The following is a 26,364-nucleotide window of genomic DNA, read 5'->3' as shown; positions in this document are numbered from 1 at the left end:
ATTTTTTCCTCTCAATAGAATAATTTACCTAACCAAACCCACCAAAGAAAAGCAATAGACAGCTAATGAAAATTCTCCCATTTCCATTCGTTGTACATCATATATAAAGGCTATACAACACAACCTGGAATATGATTCAACTACAAAAAATGACACCAAATAATTCTGAACCCGAAGGATTCATACATACCAAGTATCGAGATTTCCACAAGTCCAATCTGCTCCTTCAATAATCTGATCTCTCCAGCATGAATTCATCACACATGAAAGGGTATCCTGGGGAAATCGAAGCCAAAAGACACAAAAAAACCTTATAAATAATGTTTTCCCAGTTCATCATATCAAGCAATACAGCGCCAATAATCACAGTAAAACCCAGTATCTATAGAGATTTTAGTTCCCAAGTGTCTTATTGATTGGAGCAGGCAGGCAGGCAGGCGGGCATACGTTGTAAACACACAGCTACTGGCATTTCCCTTATTCAAATTCAATGTTCTTTAAAAGGGGGGAAATTAATGGAAAATATCGACTGGCAAGCATATAGATGTTGAAAGCCTCAAACATATTTGGCCATTCTGATGATGTTATCGTCTAGTTTTATTTCACTTATAATTTAGATGCATTTTATTACATAGCCAGCCATGCCCCTGCCTTCAATCCTTGTTCGAGTTCCACTCCACCAAGCAATTCTGCATTCAACACCAATTGAAAGGTTAAAACAACATACTTGACAAGTAAAGTTACAATAATACAAAACTTCTCATATGTATTTTCTGTTTGTTGTTTTTCCCGTTCTAAGGACCCAAAAAAATGTTTGGGTCAGATCTGTCTGGCAGCATTTTAGAGAACAGTTCTTGAAAATGGATTCATGAGAATAGTTCTTAAAAACAATTTTATGCTGTTTTTTGGGAACAAAATTCTGTATGAGAACTCAACTCAAAACGGGTTTTTTTGGTCTATTCTCTGTAGAGGCATTGCACAATTATACACAATGCAATATTCCTGACCTGAGCTATTTTCTATGTTTCAATTGTTTCTTAAGAGTCGTGACATTAAAAAACAAAACACCAAAAAAACAACTCAAATTTGTTTTAAAAAAACCGCCCCTAGCTTCAGAATAAATTCTCAAAAAACTATTTTTCGTCTAAATTTTTCCAAACATGTCTTTGAAATTGGAAAACTGTTTTTTGATTTTTGTTTTGTTTGTTTGTTTGTTTGTTTATCATTTTTTTTTTATAGGAAATCGTTTTTAAAAAATACTTATCAAACAGGCCAAAGTTTTCACCAAGAAATTTTTAGTCAGAAATCTAAAACTAAGTAAATTAAAATAGAACAAATTTGGAAAATGGCGTTCATTCAAGAGGTTAGCAGGTTTCTATGCAGTTGGAAACTTCCCCATGCACATGCTCCCGAAAGGTAATACCAGATGAAGTGGAATGAACAAATTATAAAAGCAATGACCTATAATGATTTACTTCCAGTGTCCTCATGGGTATGATTTGGTCATATGCAAATTATCAAAATGCAACACACATCAAGACGGAAATATATAACAGTTGAGGGGTCCACTCGGGTTACACAAAATCATCTCAATGAACAAAAAAGAAGAACAGTGATTCTTTGGACCCATAAGATGAGATAGTACACCTACCTTAAAAATAACTGGCGAGTGACACTGGCAATTGAGATCTTCAGCATCTAAAGTAAAGTAGCACACATTTCCTTCATAGTTCATAGTAGTAGACATCCTGCACAAATAAACTTGATTAAACCAGTTGATCTCTGCTAAATGGCATAGGTGATCTGGGGGAACCTGTTATACTGAGGTGATTGATGCTTCAGTAGACACTACTTTGACCATCAAGGCCATGGTAAACTATCATAAGGGACTAGAATGCCATTGTAAATTAAAAGTTAGGATCCTAGAGTGTTCAGTGCTTCTCCAATCATCGGTCACCAATCACAGGATAACACATTGCAGCACAGAAGAGAATACCTAACATCTTCACTGGAAGAGCAGGCAAAGAAATAACTAATTTCTAATGCCTTGCCAAAATCCAGCAGCAATCATTATGCTATGATATGGTCTGAGGTTGGTGACTAGATAACAAAGGAGAAGAGTTAACCTGAGGAGGAACCAGGGTCCACATCTCAATCCCAGCACCAGACAACAACAGACGTCATGCTATATGGTGTAGACTTCCTTTCATTAATTAACATGGGCTTGGACTCATGTCTAATGCACAAGCATACAACAAAGGGAAGTTCAAAATGATCCATACGCTGAAACTTACACTCAGAAGATTTAACAGCACTGTTCACCTTATATGCAAGCCACCAAGGAAGTCTGAAAGCCTGAAAATACCCTCCATTTTGTAAGAATAAAAGAATGAACACAGAAAGCAGCTTTTGATCGATCATTAGAGAACAAATTGACAAGAAAAGAAGATGCAATGTAAAACCTGATATTTTTAGCGATCATAACATGTCCATCTTCGGCCCCGAGATGACGCAGAACTACCTCCTCCAGGCGACCATCACGGTATGCATGCTGCATTAACAGTATGTCCATGAAAATAAATGTAATAAGGATGTCTGATCTGATCAAAAGCACCATGTGCAAACACAAAGGAAAATAAAGCAGAATATCCAAAAAAACAGGTGCTTCTTGTGTGCCTACAAAGGTGGGCTTTTTTGCTTGGGAAGCTTCTTGGGGGAAGGTTCTAACCCAAGATCAACTCAAGAGGAGGGGCTGGATTTTAGCAAACAGGTGCTTCTTGTGTTGTGATGAAGAGGAGACGATAAATCACATCCTTGTTCATTGCCCCAAGGTGAGGGTTTTGTGGGATCTTGTGTATTCTTTGTTTGGTGTTAATTAGGTCCTCCTGCTTACGGTTAGAGACACTCTAATAGGATGGTCCGCTTCCTTTGTGGATAAGAAGCGTGGAAAGGCTTGGTGGGCAGCTCCTCTTTGTTTATTTTGGACGGTTTGGAAAGAAAGAAACATGATAGTTTTTGATAATGAGATTTTGTCGATTCAAAGAATGAAAAATTCTTTTGTTTGTAATCTCTTTTCTTGGGCTAAGTTTTGTTCAAATGGAGGACCCCGATCTTTAATTAATTTTGTTGATTGGTTGGGTTCTAGTTCAGGGCTGGTAAGTGTTTGCCTTTTTGTGTGTTTTTTGTCTTTTGGCATCTCGTGTATACTCCCTGTATGCTTCGAGTTGCTTTTTAGCTCCCTTTTTCTAATAAAGTTTCTGTAGTTTTATCTATAAATATATATATATATATATATCCGAAAAAAAAGTTTTACATTGATTACGTTAAAAATGAGATGGCACAATATCTTCTTCACAGGAAGATGATTGTATATTGTATATTGCAAAACAAAAAGTTTTAAACTTCATACAAGCCTGGCTTGAGCATGTCTTGGAAACAACAAACATGGTATCTATTATAGGAGTCATAAAGCTACCACCCTTGGAGATGAATGTAAATGATTAACATGATAAGGAACATTAATCTGAGGACTGTATCCTGAAGTAGCCTCTTTGGAGCATCTCTTGGACCATCCTCAAATACAATCTATTGATAAGCAAAATGGTATGATTGTGCTCTAACAATAGAAGACAAAGATTGATGGGGAAGAAAAAGCAGAAACTGGCAAGGTAACTAGAGAGAGAGAGAGAGAAAACAGGACAGAGGCATAAAATGTTTGACAATTTTTTGAACCCGTTCCAAAATACTTGGAAAGGCAAAGAAAATTATTTGCTACTTTTCCACAGCAATATCAGATGATGGAACGTATAAACATAAACATATGAAATTTTATACACACATATAGCATTGCAATTTGAAAGGCCAGGGAAGGAATCCGTGACTGTCTGCCACTGCTGTTTTCCAAAGAAAGTTTATTATTGAGTTAATATTTTCTGAGAACTCCTTGATAGACATATTTTGACACCAGAATTCCCCCACAGTAATGATTCAATGGTTTGTATTGCAATCAATCACATGATATAAAATATAACCCAAAAGATGGTAAAAATATCATACAGAGGCAACCAATAAAGACAACCAAACGTTTGAGAATGCAATGGCTTTTATTAAGAAACAATTTTTTTAGTAAACTGAAGAAAAATGTTCAACCCACAAGAAGAGAAACTTCACTGGGTGTAAAATATACAACACATCAAGGAAATTATTTTTACAAAAAGTTAATATTAACTAAGAGAAAGGGGAAAACACTGCTCATGAACACATGATAGTAAGTTGCTTCACCTTCAAATTCGTGCTCTATGAGGAACAGCACAAGTTCTAAGTAGACGCCATTATGACAATATAATCAATCAGTTGAACTCCAGATGAGAAGACAAGTTCCAGCTAAATGCTATTTATAATCAGTTGAACTCCAGATGAGAAGAAAACATACTCTACATAATTAACAAGCATGACAACAAATTTTACCTTGTAAAAACAACTAGTGCCAAAAGGGCATGTCCCATTTCCAAAATCAAAGTGCTTGCAGTCAATAGACCTGCGAGAGGAGAAAACACTAAGGCCAAAAATAACAATTACCATACAAATGAACAACTCCTGAACTTCTTTAGTTATCTTAATTGTTAATTAATATAATTATATAATATACAGATGCAATGTTAAAATTATCTGAACCCAAAAAGCAGGAAACCAAGGAATAACAATTCTTGAATCAAAACTTTGTATTTTTTTTTTCATACAAGTATGAAAAAGGGAACCACTATGGAAATCTAAGCATATGGTGAATGCTGAAATGTGGATTGTCAAATCAAACTTGGCTAAGCTACATAAAGTATGCCCACTAAGCGCACTCATTAAGCCAAACATTAACCTAAAAACAGTTTGTAAATGCATAGTAAACACTGATGCCCACATGGATATTATGACATTACCTGAGTTTTGCTTTGTAGCTGTCAACGATTTCCTGCTTTTCTTCTTTTGTTGAATACCAAATGACACTCGGAATGACAAAATATGAAAGCTTGCGACAAATTGGGCAGGCCCTCAATGCAGTATTGATATCCATTCCAGAGGCTGGTGAACTACTACGCCAATTTCTGATACAGGATATACAGAATGGATGATCACATTCTGAAAGCAATCCAAACTTCCGTTCAGCTGCTGTGGGCTTTGAAAGAACACGATCTAAGCACACACTGCATTCTATTTCTTGACTATGTTTTAATGCCTCAAGATGCTTTTGCTTTTTTTCACAAGTTCTTAAATGTTCTTCTATTTCCTCGGGTCTGAAAGGATGCAAGCAATGTTTTCCACATGTGGGGCACAAGTCGCCATGAATATGAGGACATTTCTCCCCACGTGGACAGCTACCAGCAGCAGCAAATGAACAGATGGACTGGTCAGCTGGCCTATCAGTCCTAGGTTCTCCAATATTATTTTCTAAGAAATCCTGATCCCCAGACTCTTGATTCCATGCTGGTTGAGTGGGTGGAAATAAAGGTCGACTAGAAGCTGATGGCTCTGGAGGGACACCTGGGGCTGGAATCAACCCATTTGTTACAGTTCTAGAAGGATGAGTGAGAGAAGCAGAATCTGGAACCAGCAACTGGTGAGAACTTGTTGATGAAGATGGAGCAGAAGGCTGAGAATGAGAAACTTTAACATGTTCATATCTGCATCGACCACCATATGAGCAGACACCTTTTTGATAAAAGGTACAAATCTGTAACACAAAGATGAGGAAACAAGGATATAATGGAGCCTCTAGATTTATGGGTCAATTCTAAGAAAGTCAGAAAATTTTACATTATTTGGTGAGGCCTTCCAATCATGTGAAAACTCACAATGGTCCCCTTTAAGACATGCTCCATGTGCAAAGAACTTGCATTGAACCCTGAAGGAAGTACAAAACATGAAGTTATGAGAACATCAGTTGTCTTCCAGCTGCTGCTGAAAGACAAGCTGACTCAGGACTGAAGAGACAGTGTGAGATAACTATTCTTGGAAAATGAGTTTTGCAAAGCCATGATAGGAAATGATTTCAAAATAAATAATCCTCAAATGCATTTCAGAAATCTAACATCAGGCAAAGGAATGTTTTGTTTCACAAATTAAAACATGAAGATGCCACTTATTATCATTCCATGCCTTTGTTGAGATAAAATAAGAACCACCGATTAAAGTTTTGTGCGTGCTGCAGCTGTACTGTATAGACCTATTCAACAGTAACATCCAGCATTTGGGATATCAATATCTCCATCTTAGGACTGCCTCTATATATTAAATTTGTGGTTTTATGATAATTAATTGAAAAATATGAAAAGCCATCATCAAATTTAATATAGCTCACTATGTCAAGCCTAGAACAGTAAAGGGGAATAGCACACGAGAATGAACAGAAAAATTCAATTTTGCATCAAGACACATATATGCAAGTTTTGATGCTGCAGCCATATAAATAGTCTCTTCGATATGGTTAAAACAGCAACTCACAAGAGTACTGCACGTATAGACCATTTATTTGTCTGAAACTCCAGTTGTAAACATTATGTATTCAATTAAACACATCGGTTTCCCAAATATTATGTATATATGGAATAACTTTACCTGTGTAATGAAGGATACATAACTAGAGATTTTAAAGACCGAATTGTCTCAATCAACATGAGCATAAAACCAGAACAGCTTTACATCCACAGTGAAGGATGCAAAAATGGAGACTCTCACACCATAAAGTACCAAAGTACAAAACCTAGTTAGGAATATAGATGATCGGGCTATCTACCATAGGCAAGGGCAAATTATTGCATATGTCAATAAGCTAAGAAGATCCATTTCTTTTGCTTTTGTTCTTCCTCCCTTTATTGAGATTGACCCTTTATCTTATTCATTGCGAATTTATCTGCCTGTCTCTCAATCAAAATAATAATAATTAAAAGATACACAAACTAATACATTTTTGCCAAAATCTTCTGTAAAAAAAAAAATGAAATCGTACTATATAATGGCCCAAGAGCACATTCCAGTTATGTGGCACCAATTTCACTCTATTATCAACACAAATTTCCAATTCCAATCATTCGTCCATATATAAACAGATGACCAAACAAATCCTAAGAGGTCAATATCTACAAGTATAGGAACAGAACAGAAATAAAGACCAACTTAAAAAATTCAAGCCATCTCACACCATGTTCATCACAATAATAACTAAAGAACAAGAAAATCAACAAAAAGCAAAAAACCATCATGATCAAGCCTTCATACATGTTTTGATCACAATATTTAGGAAAAACGATTCTTCGCAGAATTGGAATTTCAGGTTCAATTACTGAGAAACTCAGGAGATGAAGAGAATCAAATTCGAACCATATAGGTCACAGAATTGTACAGAATTTGGGGAAAAGAGTTTTCCTCCACCAAAATGAAACCCAAGATAAAAATTAAAAGTACAGATTTCCAAGAGTTAAATGAGAATCCGGAGCTCAGAATCAAGCTGAATCGCTGTTTACTCACATAAAAGTTTCATGCGTTTTCTTCTGTTTTCCCCCACAAAACCAAGCTGAATACTTGCTGTCTAATCTTTTATTTCAAAAAAGTAATAATCGACGCCATTTCTATTTCTTTTCTTCCCGTTTCTCAGCACCCAAACAAAAATCAAACCCCAAAAAAATCGAAGATTATATAATAATTTTTGAAAAAATATAATAAAATTACCTCTTCGACATCGCGAAACGGAGATGCGATAGATTGAAACACGTTCATCAAAATCGAACCCTAGCCTTTTCGAGAGCGACTCAGCGAAATTGAGGGAAGGAGAAAATTCACACATTCTAGGGTTTTTGGCGGCCAGAGGTTAATAATGGCCATCGTTTTCGAAGTAATAACGGTAATGCCACTTGCGTAAACAAATCATATTTCTTGAGGACGTGGCGCTAATGCAATTATACGAAAGTTCGGGGGTCGCATCAGATGGTGCGTTGATTTTTTTTTTTTGTGAGTTCCGGTTTCAGGTGTACGGACACGTGGTTTTCCGGCCCCGTACAATGCAATGAGTAGATTCTTCTATTTATTTTTATTTTGATTCCATAAAATAATAATAATAATAATTTTTTACTTTTTCTAAAAAAACAATTTTGTAACTCTAAAAACAAATTTAATAATATTTTTTGAAAATAAATTTGAAATATTTTTAGGTATTAAATATGTAGAAAAATATTTAAAATATAAAAAAATCTAATAAAATTTTACATTCTATATAAATAAAAAATACTTAAACCAATAAAATGTTTTTTTTTTAATATTTATGTTACTAAACAAAACTTTACTTTTAAAAATTATTTTCAAAATGATTGATTTCACTTGCCTCCTTTAATATTTTAACTAAATACAATTAATTTCCAATGGTTTGAAATTCCACATTTATTTTGAATTAAAAAAAAAATTAAATCAATGGGAGTTAAGTGTATTTAGCTAAAATCTTGAGGTCAATGAAATTAATCATTTTTTAAAATTATTTTGAAAAATGTTTTAAAAAACATTATTAGGCAATGAAGTTAAATAGAAAGGAAATATGATTGAAATATTGAAAATCGATGTTGTTGCTAGAAAATTCATTAAAACATGAAAAATAAAATTCATTTCATTTAAAAAATGATACAAATATGAAAATAAAAATATTGCAAGGTAAAAAAAATTGGATTTCTTGCCATACAAAAATGTGATTAAAATGAAATTATGTATGTATTTATTGGTATCATACTATAAAACAATATCTACATTAATAATAATAGTATTTGTAATTTTTTTTTTTTGGGGTTTAATTGATTTTATTCAAATATTTTATTTGAAAGGTATGAGTATAGCAAATCAATCACATGAAAAGCATACTTTTGTGGGTAAGAGGTCTTATCTTTTAATTAATCACACTCAAGTGTGAAATTTTGGGACTTTTCCTTTTGAGAAAGGTGATGAGTCAAGATTTCTTAAATAAAAAAAAATAAAAAAATGCAAAATGAAAAATAATAAAAGAAATTAAAAGGTTAAAAAAAAGGGTCAGAAATAAAGTGTATGAAAGAAAAAATAATTGTTGGAAATTTGATTGTTATGCTTGTTGGATAGTTTTTGTGAAATCCCAAAATTAGTATTTTTATTTATTTTACATTTATAAAAAAATAATCCAAAAAGTAAAACAATCTATTTCAAAAAGTAAATATATGAAAAAATATATTAAAATTTATGAAATTAGTCCATAATTAGTATTTTCATTTTATTTTGTCATGAAAAACCAGACAACTAAAAATTAAATATAGAATGTCAATAAAGTAGTCTTGATTAGGGATGATAATGAGATGGATATTTTTCGGTATCCATCCGGATCTGTTTTAAAAAAACAAGTTTGAAATTTAAATAAATGAATTAAAGACAAATTTAAGATGTTTTTTTAAACCTACTATGAGTTCCAGATGGTTTGGGTATTGTCTTATTTCGCTTTGCCCCAATGATATCTAAAATTAATTTAATTATTCATTTTAATGTAATTTAAAAATATTTAATAAAAATTAAATAAGGTAGGAGATGATAACTTGATAAGTATGAAAAATTCCTATATGCTCTAGTCCATTTAACTTTCTTAATGGGAAGTGAATGAAAATTATTTTGAATTAATGGTTGGAGATGAGATGGGGGTGAGTTTTATCCCGATCTCACCCCTAGTCTTTGGTATTATAAAACTTCTATTTAATTAGAAAAGAGGTTTTTATTTAATAAAATTACCCTAAAATTCTTATCAACATAAAAAAGGGTTTTCATCTCCAACCATTAGAAACTTTAATTCTTTCATCTATTTGTTTTTTTTTTTTGGGTAAATTTTAAAATAATTTCATGACCTAACAAAACCCTAGAAAACAAACAATGCTCTATTCTCCACCAAATGTCTTGTTTGATATTTCAATTGTGGAGAATGCATCACTCAAAGTTAGGTATACATAATACAAATACACCAACTTATATTGGTAGGTTATTAATGTTTACACCAACTTTTTTTACTTAATTAGAGTATGGGGTTAGAGGCTAAGCACAAGTGGATTTCACATTTTCATTTTTGTTCGTAATCACGAAAAAAAAAATTATTCTAGTTATCAAATATGTTTTCTTAAATCTTTGTTAGAATGTATTTGGAAGTGATTCTAGAAAGCGTTTCCACCATTTCTAATACTTGAATGATGAAAATTTTTAAGTGTTAAAAATATTAAAAACGTTTCCTAAATTTACTACCAAACAGGGTCTTGATCTTATAAAACTTAAAAAGAGAGTTATTGGGTTTTTTTTCTTTTTAATTAATTAGAAAAATGTTCATGTTTGAGTCGGTCGAAGAAGCATATCAGCCCACCCAGAAAGACAAAGCCCAGCCCAATCTTGGCCCATCTGACGTGGCATCATGCTCTCACATGATTGGTTGAGAGGTAGTCAAGCCCACTGCCACATGGCCTTTGCTGCCTTCCAATTGGATAAGGAAAATCTTCACCCAAAATCAAGATAAACCTGTAAGAAAACAAAGAGAGAAAGAACCATATCCACTATAGTCCACACACCACCACCCCATGGCAACCCTTTTCTCTCCCTCAGCCCTGTTCTCCACCACCTCCTCCTCCTCCTCCTCCTCCACCACCACCACAAAACCATCAAAAGCACCACCACCCAAACCCCTATTGACTCTCAAACCACCACCACCACCAACAACTAACTTAATTGTCACCTTAACTGCCACTGCAGCTGCCCTAGTCCTAACCACCACCCCTCCCTCACTAGCAGACCCCCCAAAATCCTACAACATATACTATGGCACTGCCGCTAGCGCCGCCAATTATGGTGGCTATGGAGGCAACTCAAACAGGCAAGACTCAGCTGAGTATGTCTACGATGTGCCCGACGGCTGGAAAGAGAGGCTAGTGTCAAAGGTTGAGAAGGGAACCAATGGGACCGATAGCGAATTCTATAATCCAAAAAAGAAGTCAGAAAAGGAGTACCTGACCTTCCTTTCTGGATTCAGGCAGCTGGCGCCTAAGGATGTGGTGCTAAACAACTTGGCATTGTCGGATGTCAGTCTGCAAGACCTCATTTCCAGTGCAGACAGCGTGAAATCAGAGGAGAAGAAAGACGAGAAGGGGCAAGTGTATTATGTGTATGAGATTGATGGGGTTGGAGCGCATAGCTTGATCTCAGTGACTTGTGCTAAGAACAAGCTTTATGCTCATTTTGTTAACGCACCAGCACCAGAATGGACCCGAGACAAAGACACTTTGATGCATCTTCACGAGTCTTTCAAAACAGTCGGATCATTTTAGTTCCTATTGTGATTGTTCATAGAGAGGAGAGGAGGGAGAGCTTTGAGATATGATAAACTTTTTCATGTATCTAATAAAGGAAAATTTGTATTGAATTCCTGGTTTGTTCATATTCAATCTAAGTTCATGATCAGTAGAGTAAATTGCATAAAATCTATAAAGCAAAAAGAAACGAAAATTTATGGGAATGTTGATGGAAGAAATGCTCAAAGAGGTTGAAAATTGTAATGGGGCTAGCGCATTTTGTGCTTGTGTTCATGCTAAAACCCTAATTCTTCTGATTTCTATATGGATTTATTGCCTTATTGAGCTCAAGCACCCCTGTTGTGCTTAGGGCCTTCACGCTTTAATTTCCTTATCCCAATCTCATAGAAAGGAGCTCAACCCGAATAATTTGGTTAGTGAAATCCATAGAGCAAAAAGAACTGAAAATTTATGGAGACATTGATGGAAGAACTGCCCAAAGAGGTTGAAAATTGTAACGGGGATAGTGCATTTTGTGCTTGTGTTCATGCTAAAACCCTAATTCCTCTGATTTCTATATGGATTTATTGCCCTACTTATGAAGCTCAAGCATGCCTGTTGGGATTAGGACCTTTGCCCTTCAACACCGTCATCCCAATCTCATAAAAAGGAGCTCAACCCGAATAAGGCTTGTGATCTACCAAGAATGAGGATGCAGCTTTGAAGAAATATGAGATAATTCCTTCAAAATGCGAGTTTTCTCGTATGGTTTTCCTGATTCTTATTGGCACTTGGTTGAAGTGTTGATATCCCAAATTCCTAATGTCCTAGTAACAATGTCAGAAAGTGAATCCTGCTTCTTTCCAAATCCAAATACGAAAATCTAAGATCAAAAGTATTCAAAACTCATCAACCCCAGCATCAGTAACACTACTCTTTCTTCAGTGTCCTGCAAAGCTGATTGTCTTGAAACAGAATGGTAACAATATATGCAAAACCCATTTCATTTAGCACATGTAACTTGTTCTCAGTAATGAGATGTATGGCTACTTACAGGGTTCTTGTGCTGCTGAATTAACAAGCCATGATGCCCTTGAACTAAGTATTGCTAATATAAGGTGAAGCCATCATCGTATGAGACATGCCATCCTTGTCGACAAGGTGGGGCATTCTCATCATACTCAGCACAACAGCTCCATCTCTTTTTCCAGTTGGTGCTTCCTGTATTTGGTCTGTTATTCTTCTCATTCCATTTGTAGACAATTACTCCAGAGCGGTCACTCCATTCTCCATCGATCCCTTGGTGTGGTGGGGCAAATGCAAATAATCCTTTCTCACCTACAAACATCAAAAGCCTTAGGTTTCATATGGAGACAGAATCATTGGTGGTTGCCTTTGGAGCATAATGCAAAAGATGAAATCCTGATGCTAAAGCTTGGAGGCCATGTTCAAGTTTGAGAAGTACAAGAAACTTCTTATGAAAATGACTAATGAAAGAAGTTGGTATATATGCTTTGTGATAGAGCTTACAAAGAACCATTTAGATTGAACTAGTTCTCTGTTTAGTGTATAAACCAAGGTGCTATCTCCACTTTTCTCCCTGAAAAAACTGATATTTGAATCCTTAAATAGTCCCTATAGTTCACACTATCAGTTTTATTCATCACAGAATGCCTTAACAATGTACCTAGGAGTATCAGTGTCTTGAAGGGTGTTCAATAAACAAAGTTCACATGTCCTAAAAATCAACCATTTCTACATGCAAGACTTGGATTCAGTGATTGCACTACCAATGAATTCTTTTTTGTTTCTTCTTTCTGTTTTCATATGAAACTTCCCTACCTGGTGAATAACAAAATTTCTAACAGGAATGAAACCTCTTTTTAGTCTGGCTTTTTTAGGCTTTGAACTTGGGTTTTGATTGTTTTAAAGGGAAATTTGATCACAAAAAGGATTACGATTCTGAATCCAATATAGTATCATATAGCAGTAATTGTTTAATATGGGATGAAGAAGATCTAACAACTTGTGTTTTGCTGAAAAACCAACTTGATTAGAGTATATAAAAGAAGAGGCCGTAGACTTCTTTTTCATTTGAGAGGAATTTCAGAAATTTTAGTAAGAAAGAAAATGATGGTCTGATCGGTTTTGTAGGACTATTTTCGGGATCTATTTCCTAGACTCAAATGGATTGGAGCCTAATTTATGGTCCCAAAATTTTCTTTTTCTTTTTCCTTTTTTTTTTGGGAGTTCCAAATTGAATTCATTAAAAGATTCCATGTTTATTACTTGAACAACAAAAGAAAAGGAACTAAGCAAAACCCCACCAGAAATTTTTCTTATTCACAATCCATTGTCACAACCAGCTATAGTGTATGGAGATATTATCACCTACTGCCCTCATGAGTCATGACTTTACCTCCTAGTACTGTCTTATGGGAAATCAAGTGTCAAAATTCACATCCTCATCGTGTCCTATGGCTCATGGAGTGTCAAATTTGCACACTTCCCATTGGAGCTTGGTTCCGGTACCATCGATCATGACTCACTATTATTTGCAGAAATATTGTCCACTCTGAGATTACTCATGCCCATAAAACATTTTCTATACAAGTATATATCAAAACTTCTCCCCTATACATTGTGAGACATCACAAGCATTGACAAACTTATACATCATTCAACCCAAATCATGAGAAAATCACTCCAAAGAAAAGGGTCACACTTCCTTTAGAAAGGAAAAAAAAGGGTGTATACCACCTATGATAGGAGTAATTCCTTATGAATATAATTCTTATATTTGGAATAAACAATGAGGTAGGCAATGGGCATCACACATTCCTTACATTCAAGGGGTGGGGGGAAAGCAAAAAATTTCATGATTCCATCTGCTCCAAAAGCACCCCCTAAAATCCAATCCTTTCAATAAAGAAAACCCATCTACAAACCCCAAGAGAACAACATATCTTCTCAACCACTTTTCCCCATTTCTGAGTTCCTCTCAAAACCTTCATTTCTTCAGCTTTTCTCATAATTTCAGTAGTTTTTGAGCATTTCAGAGGGTTTTTTTTTAGCATTTAGCCTAACGAATACAAACAAAGCAAAAACGAAAAACATCAGATCAAGCTTTGGGGCGGAGAAAATGCTCGGAGGTAATGCGTACCAGTGGTGTGGCCATGGAAGGAGCAAGCAGTTGGGGAATTATCCTTGTCCAAGTAAAGAGTCTTACACCTCAAACATCTCTTCTCTGCTTGGATTTGGGTTGTGTTTGGCTTTCCCTCATGGGTGTTTGAGCACACCTTGATATTTACAGTACTTGGTGGCATGGAGAAAAGGCTGTGAGCCAAAGCCATGTAAAGGAATGAGGAAGTGGTCTTTTGGATCAGCTCTGTTAAAGCTTTTCTCTTTGAATGATTTTCTAAGTCATCATTTGGGCCATCCACAATCATTTTTTATTTTTTATTTTTTTATTTTTTTTCTTGGCTCCTGTTTTGGGCTTGTATTTGAATGGGCCTGTTCCCACATTTAGAATTTGGGTCAATCATGCCTTTTGGGCCAACAAAATATAAGTTATACACATTTTTTAAAACTATTATTCAAAATAGCTAATCTTTTTAGTTCTTTCTTTAAATTACTTGGAAATCATATTTTAAAATAGAAATGTTAATAGAAATAAGAAATTATGGTTTCAAAATATGTTTCTAAATGTGTACTAAAATCCCAGTTTCAAAATACAGTTTCTAAATTTATACTAAAGTCGTAGTTTTGAGATGCACCTTTAAATGATTTTTTTAATAGATAATAAAAAAATAAGTATGTTGTAAAAATAGACAATTTTAAATAATTTTTTAAAAAGAGACCCTAAATATATTTTGTACATATGGCATGTTGCCACAATCAATGTTTAATTCTAAATTATTTTTTAAAATGGTTTTTTTAAGAATAGAAAATAATTTCTCAGTTTAAAAAAGATAATAGAAATTTTTTTAAATAAAAACAATTTTTTGAAAATTTGTTTTAAAAACATGAAATTTTTAGGAAAAATTTAAGTGTCTTTAAGAACTTTTTGTAGAATATTTTAAAAAACAATTGAAAATACGATTAGGAATTAGTTGAAAACACTATAGTGTGCATACGTGTATGGAATCTTCGTAAAAAAAATAGGTTGAGAAAATTGTTTTTCAGAATTAAGTTTCCAAACATAATTTTATTTATGAAAACGATATAAAATTAATTATCAAAAACTGATTTTTGAAAATGTTTTTAAAACAAAACATGACGTTAAATTTTAAAACCTTACAAAACTTAATTTTAAACAATAAAAAATTTTCATCACATTAGGGTTCAACATGTATTTTGAGGCCAGTGAGGAAATTAAAACTATGGAGGAGGCTATAGCTTCAAGAACATGGAAGAATCAAGAGCTCCTAGTCATCTTAAAATGCTATTTCAGAGGGCATGCAATGCCATAGTTTGATTTTAAGCTTACTTAAGTATCACCTTTGTAAGGAACAACTTTTGACCTTTACACAATTTTTTCAACTTAATGGACATATTCAATATGAGTGATATGTTATACCCAATTGGGACAACTTCTTGTTTTTGACTCAAATTAAAAAGAAGTTCATCATAAAATCATAATTTTAACAAAATAATGTTAGTATTACAAAATTTTTATTAAATAATAATTATTTTAGAATTTATTGACATAGTTATAAAAGTTGTTATTAAATTTGAAAGAGAGATTTTTAACTGATCATAAACTAATCATTGCATGTGTTAATCAAACCATTTACACGAGCGAGAATACATAAAGGATAAGAGTTTTTTTAATGTGGATCAGTGATCATTATTATTCCTATATTCATGGAGTGCATTAACACTTAAAAATCTATTAATCAAATAAAAGAGAAGAAATATGATAACAAAGCTTATACACCTTCCTCTTAATCATAGTGGTACACTTTAAAAACAAAATCTTAAATTATAAAAATGTTAAATATACAATGAGGGCAAAAACGTCATTCATCAAATAAAATTTTTTAGGACATTGCCCCGTTCAAACCTTATTAATTGATTAGACAGATTGATCATTGTGAACTCAATAAGAAATTCAACTCCTAGTATTTCCTATAAAGTACAATAAAACTAATTCAAACTTCATAATTCAACACATCCAAATAATGTCATACTCAAGGTCTCAATTCTTTTTCTACGGACTATTTTCGAAGCAAAATCCTTCCATCATCTTACTCATGAAATACGAATTTAGATGTAACAGGTCAACTTTTGGTACAATTGTTTGGAATTGAAAACTATCAACTAGTTATATCTATATCCACAAAGTATCAAAGTTGCTTCTTAGGAGTCGTAAGAAACTAAGAGTCCATTAAGAATTAGATATATATATAAATTAGGTATTTAGCAAATTTTCACGATAATTTTTAAAACTCTAAAAATTTACTCAAAGTGATATTTGGATTAACACTTAGTGGTAGGTTCTTTTTTCGGAAATCCCTTTTATGTTATGTAACACATTACCAAAAATGCCCTCCAAAAATTTTTGTAACTTGTATAAGAACACTACCTGAGTATATAAGCACAGTAAATGAAAACATGTTTACAATAGAAACACCTCAAAACAGTTTGTAACATCAATATAGACATGAAAGTATATATGGTTTTGTCTTCAAATTTTGCTTCCCATAGGATGCACATATTATAGAATCACTCCCAAACAGGTTCTAATATTAGTATTAATATCAAGTACACTAGGGTTTTGTCTCCAAATTTTGTTTGTCATGGATGCTTATAAACCATACATCTAAACCTAACATATATATATATATATATAACCCAAAAAAAAAGAAAAAGAGCTTTGTTCTTATATCCACACTCCATTCAAAAACAATGGGTGGATTTACATAAACTCATAACATAAGATGAATACTTGCTCCCAAAGCAACTAAATGATCATAAAGATATATATATATATCACACTGAGGGTGAGGGTTCTCCATCATGTTCAATTTCAGATGCAGGATCATCCTCTTCCTGATCAAAAAAGTCAGTGCCAATGGCTGCATGGCCTCGGCCAAAGGCCTTGATGTGGTCTTTGAGAGACCTCTTGTGCTTGAAATCAGAACCACAGATGCAGTACCAGACTTTGCCACAGTTCTTCTCATGGGTTCTCCAGTCTCCTTTCACAGCAAAGGGCTTATTGCATTTTCTGCAGAGGAAGTGCTTTATTCCATGCTTTCTTTTGTAGTGGGTTTGGAGGGTTCTGAAGTCTTTGAGTGGCCTTGATCTTGGGTGATCTATGTTGTGCTTGCAGCCTGGTGAGCAGCAGTAGCATGGGAGCTTTAGCATGGCTGTTGGCTGTGTTCCCCTCAAGGATTCCGGTCCTTTTCTGTATTGAGATCCATGTCCCCACATATGCATCTATAAAGATTAAGCAAATTAAAAACCATATTGAGTAAAAAATTGAGCAAAACTCATATTTTCAAAGAGGGAGAGAGGAGGGGAGAGAGAGAAAGTTATGCTTCTATAAAATTAAGCAAAACTTGTGGTCAAAGAGGAAGGAAGGGGGAGAGAGAGGGAGAGAAAGGGATGAGAGGACAAGAGAGGCTTAGGTCCGTGTGAGAATTGTTTTTTAAAACAGTTTTCTTCTGTCTAGAATATAAAAATAAGAAAACAATATTTAAAAAACAGTTTAAATGGCTTTAATTTCAGAATTGTTTTCAAACACACTTCCCATTTAGAACCTTGGCTAGACATCTCAAAAATTAAGCAAAGAAAGGGAGAGGTAGAGAGGGATATATGCATCTTCAAAAGTAAGCAGAACCCATATTCAAAGAGGGACGGAGAGAGGGAGAAAGAGTTGTATCTAAAAAAACTAAGTAAAACTCATATACTCAAATAGGTAAAGAGAGAGAGAGAGAGAGAGGGAGAGAGAGAGAGAGAGAGTTATGCATCTTCAAAAATAAGCAAAACCAATATTCAAAGGAGAGAGATGGAATAGAGAATGAGTGCTGAACAAACAGTCTCAACGGAGAACCATAAAATTGATAAGCAGTCTGCTTAAATCAATGAAACTTTTAAGAAGATGAGATCTTATAAATCAAAGTAGATGGAGATAGCTACTAGCTAGATATAGAGAGAGCCACAAAATTGATCTACAGTTTGCTTAAATAGATGAACTTCTTAAGAAGACGACATCCTGTAAATCAAAGTAGATGGAGAGAGGTGAGCAAACACTCTCAAGCAGAACTATAGAATTGATTTACAGTTCGCTTAAATCAATGAACTCGTTCAGAAGATTTCTTATAAATCAAAGTAGAGATAGTGAGATGAACAAACACTCTCAAACAGATCTATAAATTTGATTTCCAATCTACTCAAATCAATGAACCTTTTAACTAAGAAGATGTCATCTTATAAATCAAAGAAGAGCTGCATGCTGCTGATCATATTTGTGTGTAGGGGAGAGAGAGAGAGAGGATTTCTTATATATCAAAGTAGAGAGAGAAGTGAAGCAACACAAAAACAAAACTATAAAATCTATCCACAGTCTGCTTCTTTAAAGACATTCAACACCTTAACAAGATGGCATCCAATGAATCAATGTAGAAGTGCTAGCTGCTAAAAATTCCATATAATCTTTTGCAATATAAGGGCCTTTGTTACAGTGGGATTGTTTCAGATTGAGGACTTGGTGATTCATGATGAAAACCATTTGAACCTTGTTGATCAGACAGGGAGGATTTACAGAAAATGGAGATGAAGAAGTTGGGTTATTTTCTTATTGAAGATCATCAGATATGAACCCTGTAAACACCATAAATGATTAGTTTTAATATTAATAACCTACAAATGGGAGAAGCACAAACTTCAAAGTCCCAAAAGCAGAAGGAGCAAAACTGCATGAATGGTTAAAAATTAAATAAAGGAAAGAAAGTACTGAGATAAGTCTCAGTTGGGAGCAGATACAGATACAGATACAGACACAGACATAGAAATTTTCTCCACACAAGTGCTCATAAGTCAGCTCTCATCAAAACCGAAAACCCAAAAACCATGCACCAAAATCCAAAAGAAGAAGAAGAAGAAGAAGAAGAAGAGAGATAAACCCCATCTAATGGAAATGAATTAAGTCGAGACCAAAAAAGGCAGAAGAAGAAGAAGAAGAAGAAGAGAGATAAACCCCATCTAATGGAAATGAATTAAGTTGGGACAAAACAAGGCAGAAATGAAAATGCAGAAAAATGACAAGGGGAAAGAAAAGTACAGTTGGTTTAGGGCTTAGGGTTTTTATCATCTCATCTCAAAATCAATTGACACCATACCCATCCCTGGTTTCTTTCTAGAGTCGTCATTAGGCGGGAGTGATATTGTTGCACTCTCAACAAAAAGGATTATGAAGGTTATGGGGAACATAGCAGTGAAGGGCATACCTGGAGGTTGTTGTATCTATTAAAGGTTTTGCAGCAAACAGCACATGAAAACTGTGTAGGGCCAATGAGAATCTGAGAGGGAGTAGGGATCCAGTACTGGCCATTGTTGACTCTGTTGAAGGGGCACCCTGAAGCTCCAAGGATTCCTTGATCCTGATCAATACTCATCTCTGTTGAGGAGGGTAGGCTAGAGCCCACCAGATCAGAACTAGGGCTAGGGAGTCCAATATGTAGGGCTACTGTCACCGTTCTTTTATCATCACCATCAGAAGCACTTGTTGAGAAGAGGCTCTGAGCCTTATCTCTGGTCTTGATTTTGTCTTCTTCTTCTTCTTCTTTTTCTTCTTCTTCCATTGCACTACTGCATGGAAGTACTTGAGGCTCATCTTGTCTTCTACTAATTGGGCTGAGGCTGAGGAGGGGAAGAGCTTCTTTCAGAGGGGGTGAAGGAGGTGGGGTTTGAGATTGTGAGTACAAGTTGTTGCAGGCATGAGCAGGATAGGGAGAGATGGAGGGAGGGAAGTGGGGCTGGAGTGGCATGAAGTTGAACCACCCTTTGAAGAAATTGCAGTGGGGGTCTGTCATGGTGTAAGATGGAAGAAGATTCCTAGTTGAAATAATTTGGTATTTTTATTTCTCAGAGATATGCAACTATGGGGAGGGGGGAGGGAGGGAGAGGGAGAGGGGGAGAGAGAGAGAGAGCAAAGGGGTATAGTGTACCTTGGCTATAAGAGTGGGATATATAAATATGGAGAGAGAGAAAGAGGAGCAAAGGGGTATGACGGAATAATGTACTTTAGCAATGAGAGTGAGATATACAAGTATGGAGAGAGAGAGAGAGAGAGAGAGAGAGGGAGAGAGGGAGAGAGACAAGCAAAGGGAGAATCAAGAAAATTACCATGGTGTAAGATGAATGACAATTGAGAGAGAGATGCTCAGTTCTTGAGTCATGAAAGCATGTGAAGGATAAAAAAAATTACCCACCTGCCAACCCAAGGAGGAAAAACAGGTTGGAAAATAATAAAGGAAGAAAAGGAAATTAAGGAAAAGCCGTAGACAAAGGTCAGAGTCTATACTTGCAATTTGTCTCCAAGAGTGTAACATTGAGAGAGAGAGAGGGAACATTCTGTTATTTGTATATGAACCCTCTTTTTTCTTGCTTCAAGCAAACAAGAAGTTTCAGCATTTACTTGGGTTGGTGTGTTTACTGTTTCTCATACATGAATACACATCTATGTACTCTTTCTTCCACCACCACTCCTTTCATTTATTTTTTTTTCTTTTAAATTTATTTGCTTGCCTCAATCAACATGCTCATCAAAGCTATGCATGACTACCACCTTAGGTTTGTCTTTTAGGAAAAATCCAATGGTTTATTTGGTAATCCCTTTTTATTTAGAAACATTTTTCTCCTAAAATAGAAAACCCTAATCTAACTTAAAAGATATGATTAACAAATTTTTAATAAAAAATAGTTTTTAAGAATTTGTTCTAAAAACAGGTTTTTTTTAAAACAAAATTTAGATGTTTTCTTAGAGTATTCAAGTAATAATTGAAACAATGAAAAATAACTTCAAAACTTTGTAATATACATACATAGGAAATAATTTTAAAAAATTATCTTTCATATTTGAGTTCTCGAACGTAATTTTATTATAGAAAGTAATTAAAAATTATTTTTAAAAAGTATTTTTCGAAAACTATGACCCTATTTAGTAATTGTTTTCGAAAACAATTATTTAAAAACAATTTTTTAGAGTGAGTTTTTTTTTTCTGTTTTATAAAATAAGAGTTTGTTTAGAAATCTAAAATATTTTTAATATTTTTAAATATATTTTAAAAATAATCTTATATCTAGTATTTTATTTTTAATCATTTTAAATGTTTGTATAATTATTTTTTAAAATAGTCTTAAAAAAATAAATGAAAATAACTAAAATATGTTATCTAAAATATCATATTTTCTGTTTTTAAAAACAAAAAATAAACAAACAATTTTTTTTATTGCCTCTTTTTTTGCTCTAGAAAATAAAAATTTATTTTTGAGAACAATTATCAAATTGACCTCATATGTTTTCGAAAACATTATTAAACAAGCTCTAATATATTGAATTAATATTTATCGAAGTTCAAATTTAGACTATTAAAAATTTGAATCATTAAATAAGGATATAAATATATAAAACCATTATTAAGTAATGAAACTGGAATAGAAAATAATAAAATTTGAATTATACCTTTAAGATCACTTAATTAGTGATACTTTTCAATAAGTATCAATTAAATATTCTAGACTCAATCTTTTTGTTCATATATTTCATATCTAAATTACCACTGCTTGTTTCTTTTCTCATGAATCAATTGCATCTTACAAAGTAACAAGTACAAATAATTTATTTGTATGTTAAGCAAAGGATTGTTTGGAGAAGCAGTTTTAAAACAGTTTTCAATAATTATTTTCAACAACTGTTTTTTAAAACCGTTTTCAAAAACACTTTCTAAACAAAACCTTAGAATCGCTTTCTGAAAATCCCTTTCCATAGATGAAATCTCAACCATAAACCCCCTTAATTACTATCTTTCTTTCATTTTATTAGAATTTGAAGAACTGCTTTCAAAGATTGATTTTTGAGAGCTGTTTCGAGAAAGCAATTGATCAAAACAATTCTTAAAAAATATGATTCTCAATTTCTTTTAGAAACAAAATTTTGAGAACTTAAATATAAAAATTAGTTTTTTCAACTTATTTTATGCTTATATATAATGTAAATGTTTTTAAAATATTTTTCATCTTTCCATTGTTACTCAAAACACTTTATAAAAACAAATTGAAAACACTTCAAATTTATTATAACAAATAATAGTTTTTCAGAACAAATTCTAAAAAAAAATATTTTTTTATTAAAAGTTTACCAAATATGTTTTTTTTTTAAAAAAAATTAATAAACTAATTTTTGTTCTAAAAAAAAACATTTTTTAAAATAGTTATCAAACAAATTCTTACATTTTTTTTTGTTGATGGACTTCTCAAAATATTTCCTTAAAGTGAAATTTGCATAAAAACAATTTAGGAGAAGCATCAAAATTTATGATAATTGCTCTGATCCATGCTTGTATATATATGCATGGATGCATATGCTTTTAGGTTTCAAGTTATAAGAGCTACTGTACGTGTGCATGCGTACATTAAGGAGAAGATGCTGACAGGCTTAATTGAGGGCACCACCCATCCAAGATATCTTCTCAACCTCCTTACACTCCCATGGCTGTCATCTATAGATTGAGCAAAATTGAATTACAGTTTATACACAATAAAATAAAATTGCCTCTGAAATTTACAGCTTGGTTTTTTAATAACTATTTTAAAAAATAATTATACAAATTAAAAAAATAATTTAAAAAGTATTATAACAAACGATATTTTGCTTTATAAAACATCAAAAATAGTTTTCAAAAACAGTTCTAAAAAGAAATTGTTTTTTTTGTCAAAATTCTTTTAAAGAACACTTCTCAATCAGTGTCTAATGGTTCTCGATAGATTGTTTTTATGTTTAGTTTATATGAAAAATATGAAATAAACTAAAGCTCCAATGCTATTTCAAAAAATATTTGGATAAAACTTTGAAATATGGGTGCCACACTTCCCAATATGATATATCCATCTTTTAAAGAAGGGGGAGGGGCCTGTTGGCAATGGATTAAAACAATAGTCATTCAATAAATAGTTTTGAACAACAATTTTTAAAAACTTTAGAAACAAAAATTTTATTGAAAATTCAAATATGAGAAAAAAAATTTAGATTATTTTTTAATAAAGATACTATAATGTAAAAATTCTCAAAATATTTTCTATATTTTTCATTTTGTCTCAAAATATTCCTAAACAAACATATAAAAATGTTCAAATTTATTCCAAAAAAATACTTAATTTAAAAATAAATTCTCCAAAAACTATTTTTTTTTTAATTAGAAAAAATTAATTTGTAACCACTTTTATTTCTATTTCTTTGAGTACTTCAACTCCATTTAGACTTTTTGAATAAAAACACGTTTGACAATATTCAAATTATTTTTAGTAAAAATGTTTTCTTCAAAATGTTTTTAGAAGAATTATTTATTAAATATTTTTTTTAAAAACACTGAAAGGGATTTTTAAAATATTTTTAAATTTTTGTACAATACTTAATGTTTTTTTCAAAATATTTTTAGGTTAAAAACGATTTTTAGAATCATTGCTCAACTCTAATATTTTTTTCAATGGCAAAAAATTGGAAGAAAAGAAAAGAAAAGATTGCCTAGGGCAAATAGTTGGATTTCAATAGTTCAAAATAAAATTTGAAACTTAAGATCAATTGAGTTCAAACCCACTCTCCAAATCAAATATAAAATCCTCGTAGATTGAAACAAAAACCCATACATATAGTTTTGGTCAAACCATAATAACCACTTATGTTGGATGTGTTGACCTTTAGGGGAATTGAAAAGGTGTCTTCCTTCAAGATTAAGCCATTTTTTTATAACTTAATTCAAAGCCACTTATGATATAAACAAAGAAAAAAATTCTTGGGGGATTGTAACCTAGTGAGTAGCAAAAGAATTGTGGAAATACCAATTCCTTTTTCCCAAATCATTCACATTTTCAATACACACACTTTGGGTAAGGAAAAAATAAATATTTATATTTATATTTATAGGGTTACTTTGAAAAAAAAAAGTCATAATTTTTCAAAAATTATTTTTTGAAAAAAACTCAAAAGTTAAAAGCCTATTTGATAATAGTTTCTAAAAATTATTCTTTAATTTTTGTAAAACAAAAGTTTGTTTGAAAACTTAAAATATTTTTAAATATATTTTCAAAATAATTTTTTTATATAATATTTTATTTTTAATATAATTATTTCTTAAAACAGTTCTTATAAAAACAAGTGAAAATAACAAAAAATAATTAAAGATGCTATTTGAAAACATCTTATTTTTATTTTTAGGAGCAGAAAATTGAAAACAACTTTTTATTACCAAATATGTTTCATATATTTTTTGTTTTGAAAAATAAAAAATTGTTCTAAAAATATTTCTCAAACATGCCCTAAATCATCTTTACACTAGATTAAAAATGCAAAACTAAAATGATTAAGAAAAAATAAACATAAAAGTAAAATAATTTATTGCTTTTGTTTTTGAAAATAAAGGGTTATTAAAAAGTCATTTTCATTTAATGATTGAGACATAGTGGCATCTTTCATATTATTCTTAGTAATAATACAAAGAGCACAAAACATAACCCAAATAAGTACCTTTTTTAGCTCAACACCAACCAACCTATTTCCCCACCTTCTTAATTTTATCCATCCATATTTAGGACTTATTTAGATTCTAAAAATAATTCTATATATAGGATTTCACCTTTATTTATTTGGATTCCTTCTAGAAGCCTAAAGCTTTTGTCAAGCCTAATCAAATAAAAGCTTCCTCATGCATCGGAGTAAGTTCAATAAAATAGCTTTTATCTTTAAAAAAATTAATAAAAAATAAAAATGATATTATTTCTTATGGAAGCCATTTTGTGACTATTTAAAAAATCTTTTCATGATTAAAGAAACATTTATAATCCTTTAAAATCTTAATTTCAAATTTTTGGGCATTTAAAATCATAATTTTAATTTCAATTTTTAAACAAAATAAAAAAATATTATACTAAATAAGATATTAAGGGCGTGTTTGGAATACTCTTGAAAATAATTTTCTATACATGGTTTTTCAATTAGAAAAACATACACATTTTTCTTTAAAAAAATATCTAGAGACAAATTTGAAGTGATTTTTAATAAGTCGCATTTAAAGTGTTACAAAAACTAAGTGAAAATATGAAATGATGTACAAGAAGCCAATTCTCTCTCTCTCTCTCTCTCTCTCTCTCTCTCTCTCTCTCTCTCTATATAGCCTATATCCATTTTAAAATGTGTTTCACCTTTGAATCAAGGACAATATCTCTCTCTCGCTTTTAGCCTATATCCATTTTAATATATATATATATATATATCTCTCTCTCTCTCTCTATAGCCTATATCCATTTTAAAATGTGTTTCACCTTTGAATCAAGGACACTAACTCTCTCTCGCTTTTAGCCTATATCCATTTTAATATATCTCTCTCTCCCTCTCTCTCTCTCTAGCCTATATCCATTTAAAAATGTGTTTCACCTTTGAATCAAGTACAACAACACATCTCTCTCTCTCTACCCTATATCCATTTTTGAAATGTGTTTCACCTTTGAATCAAAGGACAAATAGATCGACAATAACACATTGGCATTAGCCCTAATTAAAAATAACTCCATCTTACCATCCATGCATTCAGTCTTAGTTTTGACTAGAAACTCACCACATGGATTTGTGTAGTTTAACATTCCCAAGACACCACGAGTGTGTGTGTGGCTTGTGGGTGTGTGAGCCCTTCCTTTTGAATTTTCTTCCATAGTCTCAATTACCCAAAGCCTTTGCTCATTATTTTGATAGCTTCCAAACATCTCTGCCTCCCAGTTTCGAAATCCCATACAGACCACCACATCAAATCCATATCTCTTTCTTTCTCTTTTATTTTTT

At 32.6% G+C, this 26,364-nt stretch overlaps 4 protein-coding genes across 5 annotated transcripts; 1 reads left to right on the top strand and 3 right to left on the bottom strand.

The window, feature by feature from the left end:
• Window positions 1–55: 55 nt before the first annotated feature.
• LOC100243143 (putative RING-type E3 ubiquitin transferase C3H69) lies at window positions 56–7,876 on the bottom strand. 2 transcript variants are annotated; one of them, XM_019224536.2, is made up of 8 exons: window positions 7,717–7,876; window positions 5,806–5,893; window positions 4,932–5,722; window positions 4,468–4,537; window positions 2,463–2,551; window positions 2,323–2,355; window positions 1,652–1,748; window positions 56–689 (listed from the first exon to the last, which is right to left on the bottom strand). In XM_019224536.2, exons 1-8 carry the CDS (start codon window positions 7,725–7,727, stop codon window positions 654–656), a joined length of 1,215 nt encoding a protein of 404 aa, XP_019080081.1. In that variant the 5' UTR covers window positions 7,728–7,876; the 3' UTR covers window positions 56–653. The 2 variants fall into 2 exon arrangements, with proteins under 2 accessions (XP_019080081.1, XP_059597560.1); XM_059741577.1 differs by lacking the exon at window positions 56–689 and having other exon boundaries at window positions 1,647–1,748; window positions 2,295–2,355.
• Window positions 7,877–10,327: 2,451 nt separating this feature from the next.
• LOC100261871 (thylakoid lumenal 19 kDa protein, chloroplastic) lies at window positions 10,328–11,440 on the top strand. The gene has a single exon (XM_002275716.5). It carries the CDS (start codon window positions 10,602–10,604, stop codon window positions 11,343–11,345), a length of 744 nt encoding a protein of 247 aa, XP_002275752.1. The 5' UTR covers window positions 10,328–10,601; the 3' UTR covers window positions 11,346–11,440.
• Window positions 11,441–12,297: 857 nt separating this feature from the next.
• Window positions 12,298–14,744, bottom strand: LOC100267061 (uncharacterized). The gene is made up of 2 exons (XM_059742062.1): window positions 14,473–14,744; window positions 12,298–12,647 (listed from the first exon to the last, which is right to left on the bottom strand). Exons 1-2 carry the CDS (start codon window positions 14,660–14,662, stop codon window positions 12,418–12,420), a joined length of 420 nt encoding a protein of 139 aa, XP_059598045.1. The 5' UTR covers window positions 14,663–14,744; the 3' UTR covers window positions 12,298–12,417.
• A 2,295-nt stretch (window positions 14,745–17,039) lies between these two features.
• On the bottom strand, window positions 17,040–20,454 carry LOC100244743 (zinc finger protein WIP2). Its single transcript, XM_002275674.5, has 2 exons — window positions 19,763–20,454; window positions 17,040–17,750 (listed from the first exon to the last, which is right to left on the bottom strand). The coding sequence occupies exons 1-2, from the start codon at window positions 20,345–20,347 to the stop codon at window positions 17,304–17,306; spliced, it is 1,032 nt and encodes a 343-aa protein (XP_002275710.2). The 5' UTR covers window positions 20,348–20,454; the 3' UTR covers window positions 17,040–17,303.
• Window positions 20,455–26,364: the final 5,910 nt, after the last annotated feature.

This window comes from Vitis vinifera, chromosome 13, assembly GCF_030704535.1.
Source record: "Vitis vinifera cultivar Pinot Noir 40024 chromosome 13, ASM3070453v1".
Taxonomy (NCBI): domain Eukaryota; kingdom Viridiplantae; phylum Streptophyta; class Magnoliopsida; order Vitales; family Vitaceae; genus Vitis; species Vitis vinifera.
The sequence above is the reverse complement of the archived record's forward strand: the minus strand, read 5'-3'. Positions and strand labels throughout refer to the sequence as shown.

Coding starts and splice junctions, on each gene's coding strand:
- LOC100243143 (XM_019224536.2), bottom strand. Junction 4,538..4,931: donor AGCTACAAAGCAAAACTCAG/GTAATGTCATAA, acceptor CTCCTCTCGCAG/GTCTATTGACTGCAAGCACT. Junction 690..1,651: donor ACTCGCCAGTTATTTTTAAG/GTAGGTGTACTA, acceptor TGTTGAATGCAG/AATTGCTTGGTGGAGTGGAA.
- LOC100261871 (XM_002275716.5), top strand. CDS start 10,602: ATGGCAACCCTTTTCTCTCCCTCAGCCCTGTTCTCCACCACCTCCTCC.
- LOC100267061 (XM_059742062.1), bottom strand. CDS start 14,662: ATGGCTTTGGCTCACAGCCTTTTCTCCATGCCACCAAGTACTGTAAAT. Junction 12,648..14,472: donor CTTCCATGGCCACACCACTG/GTACGCATTACC, acceptor TGATGTTTGTAG/GTGAGAAAGGATTATTTGCA.
- LOC100244743 (XM_002275674.5), bottom strand. CDS start 20,347: ATGACAGACCCCCACTGCAATTTCTTCAAAGGGTGGTTCAACTTCATG. Junction 17,751..19,762: donor ATAGATACAACAACCTCCAG/GTATGCCCTTCA, acceptor TAATCTTTATAG/ATGCATATGTGGGGACATGG.